Raw genomic sequence first — 24,956 nt, 5'->3', positions numbered from 1 at the left:
ATGGGTACATATCATTCATTTTACATTTTGAAATGTATGTAGCAACTGCAGATTGCCCCTTTTAATAGTTGGACATGTACTGTTGTTGTTGACAGATATGCCTACATTATCAGTGAGCCAAAGGAGCAAGTCCACTATGAGCCATGGTGACCCAAAGCTGATCAAGTGGCTGAAACTCCAAGGCACTGACGATGACTCCATGGACAGGGTAGGTCCTGAGGCAGCTCTCCCCCAGCCACGTCTGTTTTAAATGGGCACATTATGTAAACAAACTCACACCCACGTAATTCTCTCCCACTATACTACAGTAAACAATGTGCATTGCTGTAAAGCTGTTAAAACAAATGGCTTGATTGATGTTTGACAGACTATTGCACAGAAGGCTATATGCATACTGTATGTGTAAAGCCTTAATAACAGATACACGGTTGAGCACCATCTATTGGCCACGAGCTTCATCTCTTTCATGTACCAATGATTTGACCCATTTTGTAGATTCTGACCGAGGATTACACGTTAGATGACCTTCTCCACTATGTGACGAGAGACGACCTGAAGAGTTTGAGATTAAGGTATACAACATACGGTATTCTCTCCTACACTGTCAAATAGCCAGCCATGTCAACGACCTGATTGAAACACTAATATCGTACGTTGTGATAATAGTCTGTCTTTATCTTTCTATTGTTTTCCTCCTCAGAGGTGGGATCCTGTGTAAGCTATGGAAGGCCATCACAGACTACAGAGAGAAGCCTGCGTGAGGAGCCTTTGTGTGCCATTAGCCACTGCTACAGTACAGGAACTTTACCACAGCAACAACAACAACTGAGTGTTCTCCTCAACTCTTACCACTGCACTTTAATCTCAGTATTTATTAGACCAAGAATCCAGTGTAGTTGATCATGTGTGGAGTATTGCCATTATTGTGTGAGAGAGACCTATGGAATATTGTGTGTGTTAGAGAGACCTTGTTGGGTTATGGAAATGTTTTTGGGGAATTATTATTTTCAAACGGAGTTACTTTTTCATGTAAAAATATAAACGCAACATGCAACCATTTCAAAGATTTGACTGAGTTATAGTTCGTATGAGGAAATCAGTCAATTGAAATAAATTCATTAGGCCCAAATCTATTGCGCTATTTTTGCGCATTCAAATTGCCAATCGATAAAATGCAATTGTGTTCGTTGTCCATAGTTTATGCCTGCCCATACCATAATGCCACCGCCACCATAGGGCACTCTGTTCGCAAAGTTGACATTAGCAAACTGCTCACCCACACAACGCCACACACATGGTCTGCGGTTGGACGTGCTGCTACATTTTTTAAAACAACAATGGAGGTGGCTTATGGTAGAGAAATTAACATTCAATTCTCTACCAACAGCTGTGGTGGACATGGCTGCAGTCAGCATGCCAATTGCACGCACCCTCAAAACTTGAGACATCTGTGGCATTGTGTTGTGTGACAGAACTGCACATTTTAGAGAGGCCTTTTATTGTCCCTGGCACAAGGTGCACCTGTGTAATGATCATGCTGTGGTTACCAGCTTCTTGATATGCCACAGTTGTCAAATGATGATTTGAGAGAAATTAGCTTTTAGTGCGTATTGAACATTTCTCTTTTATTTCAGCTCATGAGAACATTTGTTTATACTTTTGTTCAGTGTAAATAAGCACCACTGGTTTTATAATGTTCAACAGTTATGACATGTTTTAAGCTGGTGCTCCAAGATTCACAGGACAAACAGTGGAACATTACCTATAAATATCTGAGAATGTGTTTAAAATGTAAAAGTTATTTGGTTGTAGAATTATCTCCTTACTATCATTTGTTAACAACACATGAGACGGACCATTTTCTAAACCAAGCCTGAGAGATAAAATACAATGTTAACTGATGTGTTTGAGCTGCTGTACATTATGTTGATAAACAACATTGTTATTGTCAGTGGCTTCTTATCACTACTTTATTTAAATGTGTTTTTATGCATATTGTCTACTCTCAAGGGCATCACTGCATGCATGCCCTTTTGTACCTTTTTGTTTAACTGTCTGTGACGGCTTTGAATCATCAAAACTCTTGACTTCATTTGTTCAAGTAATTATTTAACATTTATGTAATTTTAAGATTTTTTGGGGGTGTGATTTTAGGGGAAATTATGTAAATATATTGCAAATGTTATGACAGTAAATTACTATTTTTAGTTAAACAATTTACAAAAACCTAGATGTCCTATCTAATGTGCAACACAAAGTTGAGTTGGGTAATTTATAGATATTATCGATACTGGCGATGGAACAAAATGATCTGACCTACACATTATACTTCCACATGTCAGATTTTGTATGATATTTGATCGGAAGAAACAGATGACCCAATTGTTATTCTACTCTATTGAAGATGTATTTTTGTTGTATATTTGGGGAATTGTAGTTTTAGCCTGCCTTCATTTGTATATTATATGATCTTTAAAGCGGCAATCAGCAGTTGAAAGGATAACAAAGTGGCCTCCCTGCCCCTGGCATTTATAAGCTATATTCTTTAAGAATCAACAGGTACATATCATTCATTCACAAGTCCAAAAATGTATATAGCAACTGCAGATTGCCCCTTTAAAAATGCAAATTCTTTGAATCAATTGTATATGTTTGATTTCAAATCAGAAACGAAAACAAGATGGTCATATTGTTGTACCACCAACCTCTTTTATTTAAAATATTTCTGTCAGAAATACACAAATGAAGTTTTGCTCAAATATGTCCGTTTCGTTTTCATATTCATGATAGATTGATTACATTATTTGTGCAATAACATATTGTTGTGTAACACAAAACATCGTCTTAATCTTAACTGTGAAATAAAGTGTAAACTGAAATCATGTTTATTATGGACATTATATTCACACAACTGAACACAAATCCTTTTCCATGGGCCTATGATTTCAAAATGCAGGTCTAGTACCCTAATAATATTCAGAAAATCTACAGTTCTTAAGCTTGCAGACATACAGGGAGTTGCATAAAACCAAAACCTACAGGCGCGCTGCGGGAAACTTAATACTTAAAATGTCCATACCCTGAACTCCAACCCTAACTTTATACCATAAGGTAACCATAAACCTTAATTAACCATAGTACATTTCAACTTCATTGGAGTAGGGACGCCCCAATGATTCCGGATATCATAGGTCCCGAAGAGTCTCAATATAAAACATCGTCCGTGACGTCAATGATTTCAGTGCGCCTCCAATCACTGTGGCTGGATGTGGATGTTGGGCGCTACCTCCAAGCAGTGCCATCATGATACCGACAAAAGGCCTTTAGAATCGCAAAAAGAAACAAGCAAAAGTGTTCACCGGAGACTCGAGATTATTGAATATGAGACAGTATTTATATTTTGCGTTATAGGTTTCTGGTGTTGAAAATAAAGAAGGGCCTCCTCATGCGTCAGAAAATAGCCGGGAAGGATGCCGTCTAACTGCGTAAACATAATGGCTTTGGCTCAGCATCGACTTATTGCGTGTATGCTGCTGTTCTGTATGGTGACTAGCATTCACACCCGGTCCTCTAAAATATCGGACTTGAAATCTAAAATATCAGGGGTGGAAGAGCTCTTAGGAGAATTCCGCAAGCAGCTCCAACAGGACCAGACGTATAGCAGGGAGGAAGAGGAGGTGGTTGACGTCTGCCTGGGTGACTTCAACGCCGTAGAGGAACACATCATCCGAGCGAGGGCCTCCATAGAGCAGGGGGCCACCTTTCTCTCGGCTCCTGACCAGGTGTACAGTTGGAAAGACTGTCTCCATGCTTGCTGCGCAGACCCCCACTGCACGGTGGCGGTGGTCCAAGAGGACATGAGACAGTCGGACGACGGCCTCAGTTGCTATTTGCTCAACTGCAGTTATAGAAATAAAAACGTCTGTTCGTTCGCAGCACAGACAGGGTTCAGCACCTACAGCCGGGCTCACAATACAACAGGGCACGTCACCTCTTCCAGTGGCTATGTAGATGGGAACAAAATCAGGAGACCTGAGGATAAACCTAGTTTTGAAGATGGCACGCCAGGTGAGGTTCTGCACCTGCTTTGATTTATATGGGATTACAGTTATAACATACAATATACATACATGCAAGTGTTTGTCTAAATCACAAAAGTATATAATGTGTTGCTATTGCTTATGATAAAGCATGCATACATAGTAAATGGTTGCTGGTAATTCTGTTCCACCGCCTCTAACAATTATCAGTCTGGTGTTTAGCTTGGGTTAATCATTTGCTATTTGCCCCCTGCTTCTAAATTTAGATTTAATGTAAGTCCGTGCGCTTGACAAGTTTCACCCAACTTTGAAACTAAATCCAATGGCATGGTGAAATATGTTGATTTCACGTTGAATACGGGTTAGCTGACAACTCAACTAAATGTAAATGTAAATCAAAACTAGACGTTGAACTGACATCTGAGCCCAGTGGGTTAGCTCTGCTCTGGGTTGTTTTCAGACATGGACGAGCCGCCCCGGAGTGATGCCGGCCAGGATGTGGTCATCCAGCTGCCCACTGACTGGGCCGTAGTGGACGGCCGGGACAGTGTGGACGACCACGGAGTCACTCGTTACGAATGGGCCCTGGTGAAGGGCGACCAAGACATCAACATGAAGGTAACACCGCAACTGGTGTCATTCTTCTGCATTTAAACTTTGTTTCTGCTTTTAGGTTCTTTCCTCTGTGAGTAATGTCGAGTGTCAAAACACTGTGGTAATGGCATTTGCTTTAGCAGATCTGGGACTCACAGTTGTCTTGTTGCTATAATGTCATACATAGAACGAGGTATATGCTGAAGTCAACGTGGCGGTTTGCATGGTGCGGCCGGAGCCACACAATGCCCTGCTGCACAGACACAAATAAAAGGCTATTGTCACCCAACCTGCCGAAAGGACAAGAGCCCTATTGTAGGCTACCCTCTCTCTCCCTGTGACGCCACTGAGCAGTTGATGTGATATACCAGTCGTGGGTCTTTAGAAGAAACCCCTCTTGACTCTTTCAATGAAGGCTTTGGCTTTGTCCATGGCATAATTTCTCAGTGCAGTTTCCTTCTGTGTTATTTTCTCTGAAATGTTATTTCTGCTCACCTGCAGGTGACCCATCCAGGGTTACTGAAGATCAGTGGTCTACAGGAGGGTGTCTATACCTTCCAGATGACTGTCACCGACATCGCGGGACAGAAGAGCACCGACAATGTCACTGTGACTGTGCTGGCTCCAGAACGCCAGGCTGAAGGTGAAAAACACTTCAAACCAGCCAGATGTGCCTCCTCATGTTCATGAATGATAATTCATTACTGGATCTTGCCTATTTTCTCGCTATTCTGTGACTAACATTAATTGTGTTGTTGTGGTCAAATGTATTTGTGCTTCTCTGTGATCCTGTTCCTCATATAAGACATTTTCCACTCTAGACCAATGCATTACAGGCAATGACCTTTTCGCTGCAATTGAATCCATGCTTCTAAGGGTTGAATCCATCGCATAATGAAACAGAGCCTGGGATTTAGTGCTCCAATCAATTAAGCAGTACTGCCCTAGTCAAATGGCTGACTGCCTAATAGCCATTCAGATGATCAGGCATGTTAATCTATTCACTGCATAGAGATGGATGAGATACAGTATGCCTTAAATCATCCTAGTCTAGCCCCATCTAGAGTAATAAAGGAAGGAAGAGGGTGGCGATTGTTTATGTACCTGGACTACGAAGGTCCTTTTCTAAACCTATAAGTGAGGAATATTACAGCAACATAATGTACTACTATTATACATTTCTCCTGTCCAATCCTGAATTCCAACAAACATAAGATGAGTGACCTATTACACAGAACAGCAGTTTAACACAGCATCCATACTGTAGGAAGGCTGCCAAGTATACCTGGGGACTGTCATTGGGTGCTGTGGTGGTGGTGGTGGTGGCCAATAGTAGCGCTTCATCACCCATTTGTGTGTGTAGGCACTGAACTCCAGTGTCATTAGAGAGTAAAACAGAGGTGTTCGTGTCGCCTCTCCCCCAGTGTGTACAGGTAGCTGCTCCCGCTACCAGTTCATGTGTGACGACGGCTGCTGTATTGACATCACATACGCCTGCGATGGGAAGCAGCAGTGTCCAGACCGCTCAGACGAGGATTTCTGCCAGAGCTGTAAGTCACTCAATCTGTCCTCCTCAAGCTGTCAGCCATGGGGAGGCAGTAGCTCCTGGTAACTGTTGGCTTTCCTGTCCAAATAAAGGTTAAATAAATAAAAGGATGATCATATTGTAATATAATAACAGAATAATAATAATAACAACATAGAGGGCTGTAGGTTTCCTGTGTGGACTTTATTGTACCAGGGTGGGGTGTAGTTTTAGACTTTATTGTACCAGGATGGGGTGTAGTTTTAGACTTTATTGTACCAAGGTGGGGTGTAGTTTTAGACTTTATTGTACCAGGGTGGGGTGTAGTTTTAGACTTTATTGTACCAGGATGGAGTGTAGTTTTAGACTTTATTGTACTAGGGTGGAGTGTAGTTTTAGACTTTATTGTACTAGGGTGGAGTGTAGTTTCAGACTATTGTACCACGATGGAGTGTAGTTTTAGACTTTATTGTACTAGGATGGAGTGTAGTTTTAGACTTTATTGTACCAGGATGGAGTGTAGTTTTAGACTTTATTGTACCAGGATGGGGTGTAGTTTTAGACTTTATAGTACCAGGATGGGGTGTAGTTTTAGACTTTATTGTACCAGGATGGGGTGTAGTTTTAGACTTTATTGTACCAGGATGGGGTGTAGTTTTAGACTTTATTGTACTAGGATGGAGTGTAGTTTTAGACTTTATTGTACCAGGATGGAGTGTAGTTTTAGACTTTATTGTACCAGGATGGGGTGTAGTTTTAGACTTTATAGTACCAGGATGGGGTGTAGTTTTAGACTTTATTGTACCAGGATGGGGTGTAGTTTTAGACTTTATTGTACCAGGATGGAGTGTAGTTTTAGACTTTATTGTACCAGGATGGAGTGTAGTTTTAGACTTTATTGTACCAGGATGGAGTGTAGTTTTAGACTAGAATGTACTAGGATGAATTGTAGTTTTATACTTGAGTGTACAAGGATGGAGTTGTATGCATGCAGTTCAGTCTGGAATATCAGAGCATGGGCCCTGGTGACACTGCAGTAAATTGTGTCCGAGAGCCCAGGATAACCATGCCCTGTCATCTCTTTCCTCTCTACAGTTGATGGGAACAGGAAGTCGGTGACCCACCCTGCAGGTGCCAGCCCACACAGGCCTGTCGCCCAGCCAGAGGAGACTGAGGACCACTCCATGGCCCAGGCTGGGCCCAAGAAGACCATGGAGGAGGCAAGACCACCTCCACCACAAGCTCCACAAGAACCACAGACCCCACAGTCTCGTGAGAGGAGCAAAGCTGTGCCCCCAGTCCTGCCACAGCCAAGTCACAGTGATCAGGAGAGCCCTGTCAGTCAAGGTACTGTCATTGTGTAACTATTACCTAGTTTTGTTACTACCTAGCTATAAGCCAGTAGGCAATTTAATGCACATGAATCAAAACACCATATTAACAGCTTTGTACAAAAACCTGTAGACAAAAACCAACTATAGATTAAAGGTTTTGGTCAGCTGTGAAGTAATTCAATCCATTTGGTAGCTGCAACATTTTTCTGGTTGGCCAGAGTTTTGTATGTGCTAGCAGAGAGTGGAAGGCCTTTGTGTGTTAGCTACTAAGCACAGAGAGAGACAGATTGAACCCCTGAAGGCAGCCATTGAGCCATAGAGCTGATCTGGAACTGTGGAGCGAGGCAGAATAAGGCCCGCAGGGGAACTCTGTGAGACGAGCAGGGCTGAGATTGGAGTGCAGTCCTGGGGCGGGAGTGAGCCTCACAGGGGCCATTTATCGCCATGTCCCCCCTCAGCGTTGGAACAAAGCACTCCTCTGTCCCCCGCCACCTGATCCCTGAGTTAGGCTAGCCTGAGACAGATGAGGCGGGGTACTTCCAATGTTAACTTATCAAAGACTGAGACCACCTGACCAAATCTCTCGTTCCTTCTCCCTGTCACACCTGACCAAATCACTCCCTCCCTCTCTTTGCTCTGTCCCCGTCACAGCTGACGAAATCTCTCTCTCTCTCTCTCTGTCCCACCTGAACACATCTCTTCCTCCCTCTCTCTGTTGTCTTTCTGTCCCACCTGACCAAATCTCTCACGTTCTCTGTTCTCTCTTTGTCCCAGCAGAGCCCTGTGCAGCTCCCCCTGCTGTGGGGCCATGTAAAGGCATCTTCCCACGCTGGTTCTATGACCCTGTAGCTGAAGAGTGCAAGCACTTCATCTACGGAGGCTGCAAGGGCAACCACAACAACTTCCTGCAGCAGACAGACTGTGTCAATGAATGTATAGAAAAAACAGGTAGGATTATTCTAGGAGACTACAATTTCTTTGTTTTTTAGAATTATCTGGATTCTGATGTGCATTCTCATTACATATTGAATGAGGTGTACATAATGTAGGAAGACAATTATGCAAATGAATAATGGGAACAAATAATTCAGGTGCTGCTATCAAGCAAATGACCGTGGCACCTCCCCCCACCACCAAACACACAGAGTCAGGTAAATTCCATTGTTTTATAATTATTACTCCTGCACATTAATGAGCTGAATACAATCTCTCACCTGTCTCAGTCTTAACCAGTGTATTAACATTTACAGTAGAGACCCCTAAAGTGACCATGAAGTGGCCAGAGACCAAACTACTAGCAGAGAGTGACATGTTCCCAATATCCAAACCACACTCAGTAGTGGGAGGACACCCAGGGCCTGAGTCAGGTGTGTTTAACATCCTTACCAACTTAGTTACAATAACTCTGTAATATTAGGTTTTACATGGAGAATTCAAGATAGTATGACAGTCCCTTTATCTCTCTCTTCTCCCCTGCAGGTGCGATCCTGCCATTGGTTCTGGGACTGATCATCACGGCTCTGTTGCTGCTCATGATTGGCTGTCGTCTGCGGTTGGTCCACCACAAGCTGAAGAAGGCTCGCCCCCTCACCACAGAGGAGTCTGATTATCTCATCAACGGCATGTACCTGTAGCAGCATAGCAGGCACATGCACAGATAAGGCTCTGTGCAGAGCACACGCCCCTTTGCCCTTCCAGTCTCTAAAGTGCCCTTTTGTAAACAAAACAAACGTTTATCTTTAGTTGTTGATATACATGGTTTTTGTTGCAGTTGTTCTGAACCCACTGCCCGCAAGTAGTCTTTAAATTCGCATTAAATATGTGTCATTGAATTAGCCATTAAGATATGACCATCTATTGCTTCTATGTAACTAAATAATCAGTCATAATTGCTCAATGAATCTGTGACCGCAGTGGCAGAATCTTATTTTTTTGGGTGCCTTTTTTTAAAGTTTGAAAACCTGCCTCTCAAAAAGTCTGTGCATGGCATTTCTATTTCTTTTGGATGCACCCTCCGTACTAAAAGCCCCTCAGGCAGAAACAACAAAACTGTCAGTCAACTTGTTAGCCAGGAGGACCCTTCATGATTAACAGCCTATCAAACATTCTATATCATGACAGTGTACACCTTTAGGTGCACTTGACTTATCTAACTCGCCATACTAGGTAGGCAGAGATCACTCTTTAAAATTGTCCCATTGGAAGGGTCCCAAAGGTGCAAGCCCGACCCAGCACTCCAGGGTCACGGTTGAGCTAAATCAAACCCACCTTTTAACAGGGAAGAAATGTTTGCCACTTTTGTGTACTCGCTTGGCGTGAAAAATGATGCTTGTCTGCTCTTTTATTATTGCTCTTTCACTTCATGAATTATGGATGTATATTTTCATTGGGAGATATAGTACATTATCCCTTACGTAATACTTCTGCCACTGAGTGGCACTGTTGTGTATATCTATTAGGCTTGGCCTAGAATTTTATTTTGTACCAGACTCATTTGAAATATGGGGGTAGCAAACTATGTAACGTATTGTAAATTCCTAAACTACAATCATTACTGAAAATCATTATTTTGTTATAACAGCAAGTAATTCCAGAAACACCCATATCAAGCCATAAAGCATTCTAGGCCGTCTGATATTGCAATGTGGTAGGTTGCTTTTCTGTGTCGTCTAGCTATGTAGTTTTAAAATGGTGACGTAGCTCAAACGCCCGTATGCATAGTGTGTGAGAAATAGTAAAGTTAACTCTTGATCAATGTGTCTTTTGGAACTCTGTGATAAAGTGTTCAGAGTATTTTGAGTGGTAATACAATCAGAATATACAACGTGGATTCTTCCTGCTCTACTAGAGGTTTTTAGAGTGGTAAGGACAAATGGCAGTAGGAGCAGTCCTCAACGGCAAAAACAGCTTGAAACAATAAATACTCCACAGCACAAAGTGGGACAAAAACATCTCTTTATTTTCATTTTTGCCATTCCAGAAATTGTGAAAGCCATGGACCATCCAAAATAAATGTGCTTTTTAATTCCATGTTTCAAAAAAAACTACAGACATTCATTTTCTTTGCATTTAGGCTTATTTTGGCAAAGCACCGGCTATTTCATTTAGTGTCTGTCATCAGTAAAGCCTGCACACAATGTTGTCATTGAAACCATGTGGATGTGCTCCACTCTTGTTGTAGTTTGGCTTTTGCCTGTATCCAACTGTACGAGTAAATCTTTAACCTTTCTTTAATGCCATTTAGTGCCATGTGCTGCATGTCAAACAACTGGATGTGGGATAGAGTAGCCATTTGTGCAACCTGCATGTGCCTGTTTAAATACTGTGTGTGTGTGGGAGGGGGGGACTGATATGTTAGCAGAGCAGTACAGATATCTAGTCAGATCTTCAGATGCAAATCAGTAGCAAGTGGGTGAATAATCTCATCAACTCAGGCTTTCCTTATCAGAACAGTCTGGCAACCTCTTCACACTCAGCTTTGATGGAGCTGAAATGCATTATTGTTGAAATGGTTGATTGCAACCCACGGATGTAACCAAAATGTAGAAAAATAATAATAATTTTAAACTCAAAATCCTGCAGCTAATCAAAAGGAAAAATTCACAACCCCCCACCCCAAAAAAAAATGCAGGCCTGAAAAAAAAGACTAACCCCGACACTTTCTTCTGTTCAATCTCTAACAGTCTTTTTCCCAACCTCAGGGGTTATTCCTCAGCATGATAAAGAAGATGTTTTGAATGAATTCCAATGGCTGTTGTTGGAACCCAAAGTAGTCTCCTCCAGGCTCACACGTGGTATATGGACAGTTTGTCACCTCAAAGTTCATCCCTGTGAGAAATAAGAGGCAACACGTTAAGCGATGGACTTAAAAAGAGGAAATATACTGTGTCAAAATCAGAACTCCCTCTTGTCATGCCATTGAAGGTCAGTTAGACACTCCCATGCACAAACTGTTGTAGAAAGCCCCACACCACGTGCAAAATCCAAATGAGGATAAACGTCTCTTGTAGACTTCCCCTCGAGAACAAGGATGATTCAAATTGATAAGCTCTCATGCCAGAAGTACCACAGCCAAATGCCAACCATCAAACATTTTAAACATAACCATTCTTGTAATACCAAACAGAATCCACACTTGATTGTTTGCGTCACTGCACTCTTGTTTAGCTGAACAGATCTAAAATATCATACTAGTTTACGGGATTAAAACTAAGAAAACGTGCAGCCAGTTGACATGGTATGGAAGAAGCAACTAATGATGACAAGCCGCAAACACAGCCCCTTGGGATCCATCATCTGCTCCAGGCCACACCATTTCACCTTTGCCCACTGTGTGAAGAAGAGAGGGAGTAGGAAGTCACTTCCACCTGGACCACTGCTTCTCTTTGTCTGTTAAAGGCACGTAAATCACCCCCATCAGGGGCTTCATCTTGGTGCTGCCGTCCTCCAGCTTGTCGTACTGCTCCAGCATCTGGTTCCCTCCGGCCGGCCCCACGGGCAGAATCAGCCTGCCGCCTGGCTTCAGCTGATCAAGGAGCTGAGGGAGGAGAGGACACTCACTGGGTCAGAACCAGATAACCTGCCCCAAGGTCCAAACATTCACAGTTTTCCACCCCATCAGACAAGTCTTCAAAGAAGAGATGTTCACATTAACAATGCAATGGCTAGCCGAGTAGCAAAATATGCAACAGTGTAGTTAAACCCGAATAGACCAGGGTACTGTTTGACAAAATAACACAGCACAGAGCACTAACATATTTCCTGAGACCGAACAAAGCCTGCTGTTACTAACAGAGTTAGAGTCCGTGTTGGTTTTTATCTCGTCTCTGACCACAGCATTCCTACAGATGATGGTGGATTGCGGCGATGGGACTCCTATTAACTGGGTCCCCTTTGAAGCCTTCATTTGTGGAGTTTTTTGTGGTTTGGGAACTTACTGCTTGTGGCACATTGGGTGCTGCCGCGCCCACGTGGATGGCATCGTAAGGCGCCTCCTCTGGATGGCCCATCCGCCCGTCTCCCACTGTAAGGCAACAAACAGGCAGCAGCTGCCACTCACACGCTGCCAGCCTTATACCCGTCAAGCACTGAGACGCAGAGCGCGAAGGCACACATCAGAGCTGTGCGATGCCACCTCAACCTCGTCTCTGGCCTCTGACACTGATGTTGGTTGACTGCAGTACAGCAGACAGTGCCGCACCCATGTTTCCTTACTCAACAGTCATCGCGTCAGCAACTGTATTTTAAGCTTATATTTGAACTGTATATTTTGTATAATACCTTTGCATAACCCAATAATACAAGTCACCAAATTGAATTAGAAAAAAATGCATCTTGCTTTGCTGCTTTTCAGACTTACCGATTAGTTTTATTCTACCTGATGTTATCAAGCCGGGGTCATCCTTCTTTACATTGGTTATAGAATCATCTACCAGTTCCTTGATATGGTCAATTCCTATCACCTTCCCTTTGGGACCTACCTGTTAAAGACAATACATTAGGGAGGTATACAAGTCTATGCCATCGAACATTACACAGAACCCAAAAACAGAAAAATGTACCCCAACCCTACCACCAAAACACAGAACCTATGTTATGTGTTAACCCGTCATCATGATATAGCTCACCATTCGTGCAAAGCACGCAGAGAGGATTCCGCTGCCAGACCCCACATCCAGAGCTTTGGCCCCGTCATACAGCTGATCGTACAGAAGCTCCAAGGCATAGGCATGCTGGTAGAGAGAGATCAACATACAACTGCATCACCACCTGTCAGCATTGTACTTGCAAACTTCTGGTACGTGCTCAGTTGGTATATATTATAGGAGCAAGGCAATCAATGTTTGATAGTTATAATAAATGTATAAGATATGCAACAATTTAAACAAATGCTAAAAGGCATAGCTAGGCCTACCATGTGTGGTGCACTGATGGTTGCTTGATAGCCTTTGGGGTCAAAGAAAGTGATTGTTAGCATCTAACATTCATCAATGGCTGGTGTATAGAATTTGCACTACAATACATTATTGTCCTACAATAAATAAGCACACCTATTGCCTGTGGGGAGTCCATGTAAGGGTTGCATCTGGAGAAATGGCCTCGGTCTGTGGCCAACATGACTTCATAGACCTTGTCCGACTTGATGATCCCATTTTCTAAGGGACAAAGGAAGACAGGCGGTGTTTAACGGTACAGTGGATTTGTGGAGAGTAACATATTCAAACACTGCAGTGTCTTCAGAGTAAAGTAATCCCTCCACAGGAGTCTCCACTGACAGTAGGAAGTGCCAGCGACAGCCGGTGCTACTGCTCTTATTTCTCCCCGAGACCCTGGGCCCCAACCTAACAACTATATTGCTGAGTGGTCGCCAATTTCCAGTGCTTAGGGAAAGTATTCAGACCCCTTGAATTTTTCCAGATTTTGTTCAATTACAGACTTATTCTAAAATGGATTAAAACAAAAAACATTCTCAGTCTACAAACAATACCCCATAACGACAAAATGTTTAGACATTTTTGAAGATTTATTTTAAAAAAAAAATAGAAATACCTTATTTACATAAGTATTCAAACCCTTTGCTAAGAGTCTCGAAATTGAGCTCCGGTGCATCCTGTTTCCACTGACTGGGGTGAAGGTTCACCTTCCAACAGGACAACAACCCTAAGCACACAGCCAAGACAACGCAGGAGTGGCTTCGGGACAAGTCTCTAAATGTCCTTGAGTGGGCCAGCCAGAGCCCGATCAAAGATCTCTGGAGAGACCAGAAAATAGCTGTGCAGCGGCGCACCCCATCCAACCTGACAGAGCTTGAGAGGATCTGCAGAGAAGAATGGGAGAAACTCCCCAAATACTGGTTGCCCAAGCTTGTAGCGTCATACCCAAAAAGACTACAGGCTGTAATCCCTGCCAAAGTTGATTCAACAAAGTACTGAGTAAAGTGTCTGAATACTTATGTAAATGTGATATCAGTTTCCAATTTTTAATACATTTGCTGAAATTTATAAAAACCTGTTTTTGCTTTGTCATTATTGGTTATTGTGTGTGGATTTATAAGGGGGGAAAAAATTGAATCCATTTTAGAATAAGGCTGTAACCTGACAAAATGTGGAAAAGGTCATGGGGTCTGAATACTTTCCGAATGCACAGGACATTACACCTGCATTCCCAACAGCTTCAGATGGAACAGTTCATATGCAGCTATATGTACACAATAGGCTAGAAGGATATATTTAATGTTTTTGAAAGATATTGCACTTGAGAGACCAACTCTTGAAGATGCATTATGCAGAAATCGCTCCGCCATTTCCTGGTTGCTAAAATTCTAATAGTTTTCCTCATTTCAGTTTATGTGACAAAACAAGCAAGTATAGTGTAGAGAAGCATTGTACCATCTAAATAGCAGTGATATATATTTTCCATAAGCAAAATTATTGTATTTTAAGCTGTTTGAAGCTGGTGTACAAAACCAAAAGTAAGACAAAACCAAAAGTTAAGAACGGGAAACATAGAAATAGCACACATAGAACAGATCTACCGCTTCTTACACTTGCTTTCAATAAGAATGACCGGTCTATAACACACATTTCTATGTGAATTTGGTTGCGTCGCCCAAAACGTTACATATAGTGGCTTTAAATAACTTGATGTTCTGAACCCAGTGTGTGTGATAATCAGCTTTAAGCTCACAGAGAAAAGCCTGGCCTAAGGAGCATACAAAAGAAAACTATAAAGGAATTAGCATGCATCTTGAGTTTGACCCATTTAAATCTGGTTTAGGCTAATTTATGATTTGCAGTTGGTGAGTAGGCCTAAATGGATCAGAAAGCACATGACAACGGGGGAGGATGGATGTTGCTAAAATTCACCCAGAACTCAACTTTGGTGGATGAAATATTAATCCACTTCAGCATCACATTTTACCCAATGTTTTTGTTTCCCTGGATGCAGTGTTGTACCTGCTTGCGCATCTTAAAAGATGGCCTTAATATCTTCTCTGGCAGAAGACATTCTCAACATAAAATAGGCCTATGTCCTTGTAGTGTACAGTATCACAATGAATAAAGCTATGCAATTTACAATTTAAAAAGTGAGCAAGGCACAATCAAGGCCAAAGGGCTTTTGGCAAAACGCTCAGACCCGCCCTCGTACCAAAGTGTCTGCTGCAGTGCTTATCTGAACACTGACCGTGTAAAAATAGCCAACTTGGCCTGCTGGCCAAATCATGTTGGACACTGATATAAGCAAGCCAGAAAGCCTCACTGCAGTCTGCACCAAGTCTTCAGGAGATATGTTTAGTTTCGTTACAAAAAATTCACTATATGTACAAAAGTATGTGGACACCCCTCAAATTAGTGGATTCGGCCATTTCAGCCACCCCAGTTGCTGACTGGTGTATAAAATCGAACACACAGTCATTCAATTCCCATAGACACACATTGGCAGTAGAATGGCCTTTCTGAAGAGCTTAGTGACTTTCAATGTGAAACCGTCATAGGATGTCAGTTTGTAAAATGTCTGCTCTGCTAGAGCTGCCCCAGTCAACTCTAAGTGCTGTTATTGTGAAGTGGAAACGTCTAGGAGCAACAACGGCTCAGCTGCGAAGTGGTAGGCCTCAAACTCACAGAACGGGACCGCCGAGAGCTGAAGCGTGTAGTAATAGTCTATCCTTGGTTGCAACACTCACTACGACTTCCAAGCTGCCTCTGGAAGCAACGTCAGCAAACACAAGGACTGTTCGTCAGGAGCTTCCTGGAAATGGTTTCCATGGCCGAGCAGCCTCACACAAGCCTAAGATCACCAGAAGCAATACCATGCATCGGCTGAAGTGGTGTCAAGCTTGCCGCCATTGGACTCTGGAGTAGTGAAAGTTAGTTCTCTGGAGTGATGAATCACGCTTCACTATCTGTTAGTCCGACTGACAAATCTGGGTTTGGCGGATGCCAGGAAAACACGACCTGCCCCAACGCATAGTGCCTATTGCCTAATGTAAAGTTTTGTGGAGGAATAATGGTCTGTGGCTGTTTTTCATGGTTCAGGCTAGGCCCCTTAGTTCCAGTGAAGGGAAATCTTAACGCTACAGCATTCAATATTCTAGACGAACCCCATTGAACACCTTTGGGATGAATTGGAGCACTGCCTGCGAGCCAGGCCAGGCCTAGTGCCTGACCACACTAATGCTCGTGGCTGAATGGAAGCAAGCCCCCACAGCAATGTTCCAACATCAAGTGGAAAGCCTTCCTAGAAGAGTGGAGGCTTTTATAACAGCAAAGGGGGAACCAACTCCATACTAATGCCCATGATTTTGGAATGAGATTTGAGATCATGCACTACATGACCAAAAGTATCTGCCTAGCAAATTGGTGAATTTAAGAGATCTATTAGATCCATCTAAATCAGCTAATTCAGGAAGGGGAATGGAGCGAGAAGCTGACATCTTTCTTTCTTCATCTTTCTCATGTCACCTGCCACTTCTTACTCTATGGCGCACACACATAAGAGACACACATACACACAATCTTAGCAAGGCTAACCACCACAGTGGTGTGTCAGGTGTGACTACAAATTGGATTAAATATTGCTCAACTACCTATGAATGCTGAGTGTGACCAGTAGCCTGCTTTAATAACAACAAGGTTGGATCATGCCTCTCCAAAGGATGGCATTCCCTATCCTACAGTAACTTAGGTACAGTCAATACAGTGGATCAACATGCTAGGCATGGATACCCCACCCACAGGTTACAGCTTTTTAGCTAACCAGATGAGAAGAGTGCAATTGTGTCCCGCAATTCTGGGCGTTCTTGCTTGTGGGCTTTCTTGCATCTGCAGGAACCCCTCTTTATACTTGTATCAGTCCAGATTTAAGCTAGGACTCCGGTACGCACGCGGGAGCACTCCAGTACAGGTTGTGGCCGTAATCAGTCCTTGACTTGGGCAGGAGCTCACCAAAACTGAGTACCGGCACCTCAAATGTTCTACTTCTTTACAACCTGCTCCACTTATAGAATATTAGCGCAAAAGTATTGTGGCGCTCCTGTGAGGGGAGGAGGCCTTCATGCAGGAACCAATGAGATTATGATTTGGTTGTGGCGTTCCTTCAGATGCAGGTGATATGATACTGCTGATGCCACAGACATTGTAGCTAGGCCTAACCTACTATATAAACAAACCATCCGAGGCGACAAATCATATATCACCACACAGTAATGCCACGAATTGCGGACCGCAATCACACACTATTGGACCACACTTTTGCAGTAAAAACAGAGATCAACTCAATCGAACTTCCAATGCATGTAATTAGTAGGTTTGCTAACTAACAAACGGCTTCGGTATTCCGCATGATATGCCGCATAACAATCATATGAACAGTCTAGCTAGCAAATTAACTAACTATGTTTCTTAACAACAGCTGTGGCTGATAGCTAGTTAGCGACTGTAGCTAAACAAGGTTGGTGCAAAGCACAATATGACGCACATAAAATACCTAAGGATATACTTAGCCTTTGCACCTAATAAAGCCACTACTGTGTCGATGAAATTGTTAACTTGCAAGCTAGCACTCTGTGGTAGCAGGTGCAGATTTGCAAACATCAGCCAGATATTAGCGTGACTACAGAGGAAAACAGTGTGCAATGTCCCAATGTTTAATAGCCTAGCCTGACGGTGGTCACCATGCTTTGGAGAAAGCAGCATTTCTCTATTACCCATTAGATATCTAAACCAAAATCCTTAATTTTCCACATTACATAATGAGTAAACTTACTGCGTAGGTTGTTTACAAGCTCTGCGTGGTTGGCTCCTCCAGATTTCCAGGCCATTATTAAACACACTCTGCGGAGCAGGTAGAGAGCGGCTGTCAGTGCCGCGCCTGCGCCAACTCCTTTGCCTATGAAACTGACAACCTCCAAAACAGACGGAAGGGACACGTCACGCGACATAGTTTTACTTCGCAGCTTGCAGCTTTTTCCATGTAGCTAGTCCCTGAATAAGTGATGGTTGCATATAAATTAGCTAATCGAAGATTTCATTTTAAATGTGGGGTTTTTGACCACTCAGATTTGATTGCCAGAGCAAGAATCTATCTTCCGCGTTCACACACTAGGAGGGGCGCGAGAGCTTAACACGTTCGTGAATTAGTGACGTAATCACATTGCGTTTTGACGTTTAGTTTGTCCTCATTGAGCCACCGTGAGAGATTTGGCGGTATTATGGGAAATGCATGTAGAGGGGACTTAATTATACGTTTACATGTATATCAGAAATAGAAATTAGCTACGTTTAAGATTATTCTGATGGATGGAATCAATGCTAAGTACGTGTCAAAGAAAATCAGCAAAACGAGATGGAGACCGGTCTCATCTTCGTCTTTACAGCAACCAGACATATTTGCTACTGGGTCTTGGGACAACGAGGTGGGTTTGCTAGTTAGCTAGGCTGCTAACTTTACCGTTAGCTAGCTAATGTCAACACAACGTTACTTTATTATTCTTTCAATAATAAGAAACCTTTCACTTAACTGACGTTGCTAGCTAACGGTGCTTAATTTGTAAATCGTGATGTCCCGGAACACATAGTGAGCGCGAGAGTGTTGTTATCCGGGTGGACGTTTACCGGAACACATTGAGAAAAAGTGCCAAACACAACGTAGCAACCAAGTAACTACTATCGATGGTGGTGACACGGACAGCACTCCAAGGTGCTAATTTATTCAAAGCATTTTAGAAGTCACTGCAGTATGCCCACATACTTGAGTATTTCGGCAGGGTAGCCTAGTGGTTAGAGCGTTGGTTAGGAAGGTTGCGAGTTCAAACCCCCGAGCTGACAAGGTACAAATCTGTCGTTCTGCCCCTGAACAGGCAGTTAACCCACTGTTCCTAAGCCATCATTGAAAATAAGAATTTGTTCTTAACTGACTTGCCTGGTTAAATAAAGGTCAAATAAATGAATAAAATTAGCTACAAGTCTGAATTTCTTATAGCCTAATTTTCTAGACATCAATGGTCAGCAACATATTTTTACGACACTGCGGTACACCTGCCATATGCACATACACTACCGCTCAAAAGTTTGGGGTCACAACAGAACAACAGTTTTCATCTGTGCTAACATAATTGCAAAAGGGTTTTCTGGTGATCAATTCATCTTTTAAAATGATAAACTTGGATTAGCTAACACAACGTGCCATTGGAACACAGGAGTGATGGTTGCTGTTAATGGGCCTCTACGCTTATGTAGATATTCCATTAAAAAAATCTGCCGTTTCCAGCTACAATAGTCATTTACAACATTAACAATGTCTATACTGTATTTCTGATCAATTTGATGTTATTTTAATGGACAACAAATGTGCTTTTCTTTCAAAAACAATGACATTTGTAAGTGACCCCAAACTTTTGAACGGTAGTGTATACTCCGCTGTGGGGCTTACAAGATCCGAATTTCATATGATTTTCAAGACATCAATGTAGCTGTAGAACAAATATCGCAATATAACTTCATAAAATACATAAATGTAAGCTACAGCAGAACACACATATGAGAATATATAGGCCTCCTGCCTATGTGATAATATGAAGCACATATTCAGATGAAACTTGTTCTGTGCTGTGAAGGTAACGGACAAAATAATGGACTGCCTTAGTTTTTGAAACCTCCCACAATGACTCCCCATGTTTTACATTTATTTTTTATTTTTACTTTATCTAACTAGGCAAGTCAGTTAAGAACAAATTCTTATTTACAGTGACTGCCTACACCGGCCAAACCCGAATGACAATGGGCCTATTATGCACAGTCCTATAGGACTCCAAATCAGTCGGTTGTAATACAGCCTGGAATCAAACCAGGGTCTCTATAGTGACGCCTCAAGCACTGAGATGTGGTGCCTTAGATCGCTGCGGCACTCGGGAGCCCAATGTCAAGTCCATTTAGCTCCTGAGAGTCAACTTATTGCTCAAAGCCGTGAGGGGGCATGTGGCTGTGATGTTTAGCCTCCTAAGGCTGTTCTGAAGACTGGCTGTAGTGTCTTTTTTTTTTTTTCATTTTGAGTGTTAACCTGGGTGTCCTCTTTACCCTTGTCTACAAGGCTGCCACCAAATGCGCCTTTGTTCAGACATGTTCAAAAACCTTTTTTTCCTGAGAGCTCTGTTTGTTTTATGTCTGATGCATAGGATGTTAATTTACTGTACATTCCACCAACTATTTTGCTAGTGTAATCCCTCCAGTCATTTCTAGACCCAAGCTCCCTACCTTTTTGCATGTTGTACAGTCCAACTTTGAATTTTGTATGACAAGCAAGGGGTTATGCGTTTGTTTGTTCTTCCGGCACTGACAGTTCTCTGGCTCGTTCTTGTTTCGATTCACCATCTTTCTCTGGATTTTTGGACTTGAAAAATGTCAAACTCGATTGCCTTTTCTTATCAACTTTTTATTTGGTGTTCCCACGATTCAAATTTAGTAGGGAGACGACTAGGCTACGTGAGGTGATTACGTAGGGACTTCTTCACTATCTGACCACCACTACCAAGACCTGTGTCAAGATCAGTTACTTACCCCACTGGCCCTCCCCATAACCTCTATGTACAAGTAATAGAGCAGGTCTGGAATCAGTGTGGCAGAATAGAAGGATCACCGCACTTTTTATGATGGTCTTTCTGAGGAGCGGGAGAAATAACGAGGGGGTAACTTGATTTAATGCTGATTGCTTTTATTCAAATGTTTAAAGTGCAAACAGTGAAATAATTAAAAAATCATGCAGCGAGAGATACCGGATCTGGGCAAATAGGTGCCGGAACAAACAAAGTCAAATCTGAGAGGTGTGGATCCTATTCAGCTCAAATTAAGCACTAACAGCTAGTGTAATTTACCATCACTCAGCTCTTGAACATTTCTGTCTGGTTGCATACCTCTAGCAAAATCTTCTTCTTTTTTCAGGACAACAGCATTTCAATTTGGTCCATCGGAGAGAATGGGGTCTCCAGTATGGATGATGAATTTGAGGGAGACCCTCAATTATTATGTGAATACAAACATAATGGGGATGTTCTGGACCTTCAAGTAAGTTAATATACTATTAGGTGTAAAATATTAGATATTATTGTACTGGTCCTAATTTTCAATATAATTATGTCATAATTGCAGTGGTGGAAAATTACTAAATTGTCATACTTGAGTAAAAGTAAAGATGCCTTAATAAAAAATGACTCAGGTGAAAGTCACCCAGTGAAATACTACTTGAGTAAAAGTATTTGGTTTTAAGTATACTTAAGTATCAAAAGTAAATGGAATTGCTAAAATGTACTTAAGTATCAACAGTAAAAGTATAAACCATTTCAAATGGCTTATTTTGCAAACTAGACAGCAAATTATTGTTTCACCCCCTCCCCTTTGACGGATAGTCAGGGGCACACTCCAAACAAAGCATTTGTATTTAATGAGTCTGCCAGATCAGAGGCAGTAGTGAAAATACTTTAAAGTACTACTTAAGTAATTTACACCACTGCATAATTCAATGTCAATCTTACACTCCTTTTAGTTTCTGGATCAAGACAGAATAGTAACAGCGTCATCAACTGGAGCGGTGACTATCTTTCGGCATCACCACAACAGCCAGGTATGGATGTTACTTCACAAGACATAGTCATACTGAAGATATACCAACAATCATGGATACATCAATTACAAATGTCAAGTTAGCTTGTGTAGGACCTTGTTTTCAATAGCATCTATTTTCTCTTCTCTACAGACATTGTCTGTTTCTCAACTGTGGGAAAGAGCACATCATTATCCCTGCAACAACGCCCCATGTACTGGAGTTGTGTGTAACAGCCCTGAGATTGTCACGGTTGGAGAAGATGGAAGGATCATGCTCTTCAGAGCGGACCAGGAAGGAGTGCTGCGCACCATAGGTCTGAGGAGGAAACAATAGGTCCTTATGTGCTAATAAGAGTGTATATAATTGTATGCTCTCCTGGCAATGGCCATTATTTTCTTAAAGGTTGTATTTTGAATTTGCAATGACATAGCCTTCATATCCATTTCCAAAAGTCAGCTGTAACTTCAAGTGAAATCTCACCCTTTAGCCAAGATGATACTGACATAGTGTTTTTCATTCCTGTCAGAAATGGCTGACAGTAGCGCAATCCATGCTGTGACTTTCCTGAGGACTACAGAGATCCTTACCGTCAATTCTATTGGCCAGCTCAAACTATGGGACTTCAGGCAACCAGGCAATGAACCATCGCAGATTCTTTCATTGTAAGATGATTACATATTTGAGGAGCTGAAGTAAATCAGTTTTTCTGGTGCAACAACTTAATTGTGTAATGTCCTTTGTTGTTTTTTAAAAAGCTGCCATATATATCTTTTTGGGCTACCCAACAAAATATTCACATAAAATGTGTTTTAGACCAGTTATTAATTAAAAGCAAGTCTAAGAAGCGGTAGATCTGTTCTATGTGTGCAATTTCTATGCTTCCATGTTCTTGAGTTTCAGTTTTACTTTTGGTTTTGTACACCAGCTTCAAACAGCTGAAAATACAATATTTTTGTTTATGGAAAATGTATCGGTGGTTTAGAAGGTACAATGATTCTCTACACTATACTTGCTTATTTTGTTACGTAAACTGAAATTAAAATAACTATCAGGCATTTAGCAACCAGGAGATGACAGAGTGATTTCTGCATAGTGCATCTTTAAGTGTTGTTTTTGTCTTTTTTGGGGGGGGGGCTTCTAGAACTGGAGACAGGGTCCCACTGCATTGTGTGGACAGGCACCCCAACCAACAACACATTGTGGCCACAGGGGGGCAGGATGGCATGCTCTGTATCTGGGACGTGAGACAAGGCAACATGCCCATTTCACTTATGGAGGCACACACTTCTGAAAGTAAGACATATTTATGGAAGTAGTTAATTCACTAAAACAACAAGTCGATCTTCAGTTTAAGGGTTTTAACTTGTGTTTTTGTTGTGCTCACAGTGTGGGAGGTCCATTTTCATCCATCAAACCCAGGCCACCTGTTCTCATGCTCAGAGGATGGATCACTGTTGCATTGGGAGACTTCTTCAAATACAGACACACCATCCTTACAAGGCAAGTCATCAGAAATATGTTTTCAAGGCTCACAGAGCAGGACTGTTGTGATTCCTGCCAAATGGGAAGTATTTAATATATGCACCAGTTTTTTTTTATTTAGCAGGATTAAATTACTGTAACACCAGTAGTTCACAATCAGAATTGTGATTTATTTTTTTGATTTTGATTTTTCACCAGGTGGACGGAACACAAGCATAATTTCTCGCAGCGCAATAGCCCCAGCAGGTGGGAACCAGTCCCTCATCAATGCCTGGCTCACTGGGGACTCTAGTAAGGGACACCTTGAGACCACTCACATGCTGCCTAGCCAAATGCTGTCTGTGAACAGTCTGGATGTACTGGGACAATGCTTGGTGTGTGGAACGGACGGAGAGGCTATTTATGTCAACAGATATGTCCCAATTTAATAAAAAAAAATTAAAAAAATACAGTTCAGCTGTTCACATTATTTGACGGGCTGGCTGGACTTTATCTTGCCAGAAGATGCTGACCCTACCATTCCGCTTATTTACGCTGAGCTGCACTGAGGTCGGAACGCAATCATGGTTACATTAAGACACTGGAGTCGGCGCGAGATATGGGTTCGGAAAACATACCTCAATGCAGGGATGGGACATGCCACTGTACTCCAAATTGTACCTTTGTCCACACTACTCCAAGAAGATTTATATACTGCTAGTTTTTGCGGAAAAAATAATTTTTCGTCTTCATGTTAGCTAGCAGCCATGTCAGCCATTATGGAATAGCACATTGCGTTGAACAACAAAGGAGCTGATTGGCTGACACAACATTCCAAAATTGTCTGCGGTGGCTACTGTTACCTAGCATGAGGACAAAAAGGGCATGAGCAGAATTTCAATCTTCTCGATGGAGCAGTGTGGCTAAATGTAACATTTGGAGTACAGTGGCATGTCCCATCCCTGCATTGAGGTACGTTTTCTCACTGTGTCTTAATGTAACCATGATTGCGTTCAGACCTCAGTGCGTAGCGGTAGTGTCGTTATCTTCAGGCAATTATTTACCTAATCTGATTGTTGAAATATTTTCCCAGTAAAAGGTCTTGCTCTTGAGGATTAGATCACCTTCATCAGGTGAAAGTATTTAGTAAATTGTATGCTTGTTTTTGATATTCCTGAGGGAGGTTTAAGAAATTAAAAGCATACAGAGAGATCTTGGATTACCACAGAAATGTAGTTTACACTCTAAATTATGCTCAAAACCAATCACAGATAAAGCACTTGATTTCTGGGGAAGTCATACTGGTTGTATTCATGTAATTTAACTCCTGTGTTTTGAAATAAAATGCCTTTGCATAAATATGTTATCACTTATCCAATTATGCATCATATCATAAGACGATATATA

The 24,956-nt window shown here is 42.0% G+C and overlaps 4 protein-coding genes across 6 annotated transcripts in view; 3 read left to right on the top strand and 1 right to left on the bottom strand.

Moving 5' to 3' along the window:
* LOC112217549 (mitogen-activated protein kinase kinase kinase 5) overlaps nt 1-1,070 on the top strand; it is a 59,439-nt gene extending 58,369 nt beyond the window's left edge. The window contains exons 28-30 of the mRNA XM_024377902.2: nt 96-208; nt 496-572; nt 701-1,070. Coding sequence (XP_024233670.1) covers nt 96-208; nt 496-572; nt 701-761 — 251 coding nt within the window. The 3' untranslated portion in view covers nt 762-1,070. The remainder of the gene's footprint in view (nt 1-95; nt 209-495; nt 573-700) is intronic.
* Nucleotides 1,071-3,230: 2,160 nt separating this feature from the next.
* lrp11 (low density lipoprotein receptor-related protein 11) lies at nt 3,231-10,523 on the top strand. The gene is made up of 9 exons (XM_024377896.2): nt 3,231-4,068; nt 4,501-4,658; nt 5,136-5,277; nt 6,059-6,184; nt 7,255-7,506; nt 8,271-8,441; nt 8,585-8,644; nt 8,744-8,860; nt 8,973-10,523. The coding sequence occupies exons 1-9, from the start codon at nt 3,471-3,473 to the stop codon at nt 9,125-9,127; spliced, it is 1,779 nt and encodes a 592-aa protein (XP_024233664.1). The 5' UTR covers nt 3,231-3,470; the 3' UTR covers nt 9,128-10,523.
* LOC112217548 (protein-L-isoaspartate(D-aspartate) O-methyltransferase) lies at nt 10,432-18,572 on the bottom strand. Of its 2 annotated transcripts, none has more exons than XM_024377901.2 (8): nt 18,258-18,572; nt 13,544-13,648; nt 13,408-13,439; nt 13,121-13,225; nt 12,853-12,973; nt 12,431-12,516; nt 11,814-12,030; nt 10,432-11,321 (listed from the first exon to the last, which is right to left on the bottom strand). In XM_024377901.2, exons 1-7 carry the CDS (start codon nt 18,430-18,432, stop codon nt 11,851-11,853), a joined length of 804 nt encoding a protein of 267 aa, XP_024233669.1. In that variant the 5' UTR covers nt 18,433-18,572; the 3' UTR covers nt 10,432-11,321; nt 11,814-11,850. The 2 variants fall into 2 exon arrangements, with proteins under 2 accessions (XP_024233669.1, XP_024233667.1); XM_024377899.2 differs by having other exon boundaries at nt 11,861-12,030.
* A 90-nt stretch (nt 18,573-18,662) lies between these two features.
* Nucleotides 18,663-24,908, top strand: LOC112217547 (nucleoporin Nup43). Of its 2 annotated transcripts, none has more exons than XM_024377898.2 (8): nt 18,663-18,906; nt 21,428-21,550; nt 22,029-22,106; nt 22,239-22,401; nt 22,615-22,750; nt 23,230-23,381; nt 23,475-23,588; nt 23,769-24,908. In XM_024377898.2, the coding sequence occupies exons 1-8, from the start codon at nt 18,787-18,789 to the stop codon at nt 23,996-23,998; spliced, it is 1,116 nt and encodes a 371-aa protein (XP_024233666.1). In that variant the 5' UTR covers nt 18,663-18,786; the 3' UTR covers nt 23,999-24,908. The 2 variants fall into 2 exon arrangements, with proteins under 2 accessions (XP_024233666.1, XP_024233665.1); XM_024377897.2 differs by having other exon boundaries at nt 23,215-23,381.
* The last annotated feature ends 48 nt before the right edge of the window (nt 24,909-24,956 follow it).

Source organism: Oncorhynchus tshawytscha, linkage group LG18, assembly GCF_018296145.1.
Source record: "Oncorhynchus tshawytscha isolate Ot180627B linkage group LG18, Otsh_v2.0, whole genome shotgun sequence".
Taxonomy (NCBI): domain Eukaryota; kingdom Metazoa; phylum Chordata; class Actinopteri; order Salmoniformes; family Salmonidae; genus Oncorhynchus; species Oncorhynchus tshawytscha.
The sequence above is the reverse complement of the archived record's forward strand: the minus strand, read 5'-3'. Positions and strand labels throughout refer to the sequence as shown.

Coding starts and splice junctions, on each gene's coding strand:
- LOC112217547 (XM_024377897.2), top strand. CDS start 18,787: ATGGATGGAATCAATGCTAAGTACGTGTCAAAGAAAATCAGCAAAACG. Junction 22,402..22,614: donor AGGAGTGCTGCGCACCATAG/GTCTGAGGAGGA, acceptor CATTCCTGTCAG/AAATGGCTGACAGTAGCGCA. Junction 23,382..23,474: donor GGAGGCACACACTTCTGAAA/GTAAGACATATT, acceptor TTGTGCTCACAG/TGTGGGAGGTCCATTTTCAT.
- lrp11 (XM_024377896.2), top strand. CDS start 3,471: ATGCCGTCTAACTGCGTAAACATAATGGCTTTGGCTCAGCATCGACTT. Junction 6,185..7,254: donor CGAGGATTTCTGCCAGAGCT/GTAAGTCACTCA, acceptor TCCTCTCTACAG/TTGATGGGAACAGGAAGTCG. Junction 7,507..8,270: donor GGAGAGCCCTGTCAGTCAAG/GTACTGTCATTG, acceptor TTGTCCCAGCAG/AGCCCTGTGCAGCTCCCCCT.
- LOC112217548 (XM_024377899.2), bottom strand. CDS start 18,432: ATGTCGCGTGACGTGTCCCTTCCGTCTGTTTTGGAGGTTGTCAGTTTC. Junction 12,974..13,120: donor CTGCGTGCTTTGCACGAATG/GTGAGCTATATC, acceptor TGTCTTTAACAG/GTAGGTCCCAAAGGGAAGGT. Junction 12,517..12,852: donor AGGTAGAATAAAACTAATCG/GTAAGTCTGAAA, acceptor GTTGCCTTACAG/TGGGAGACGGGCGGATGGGC.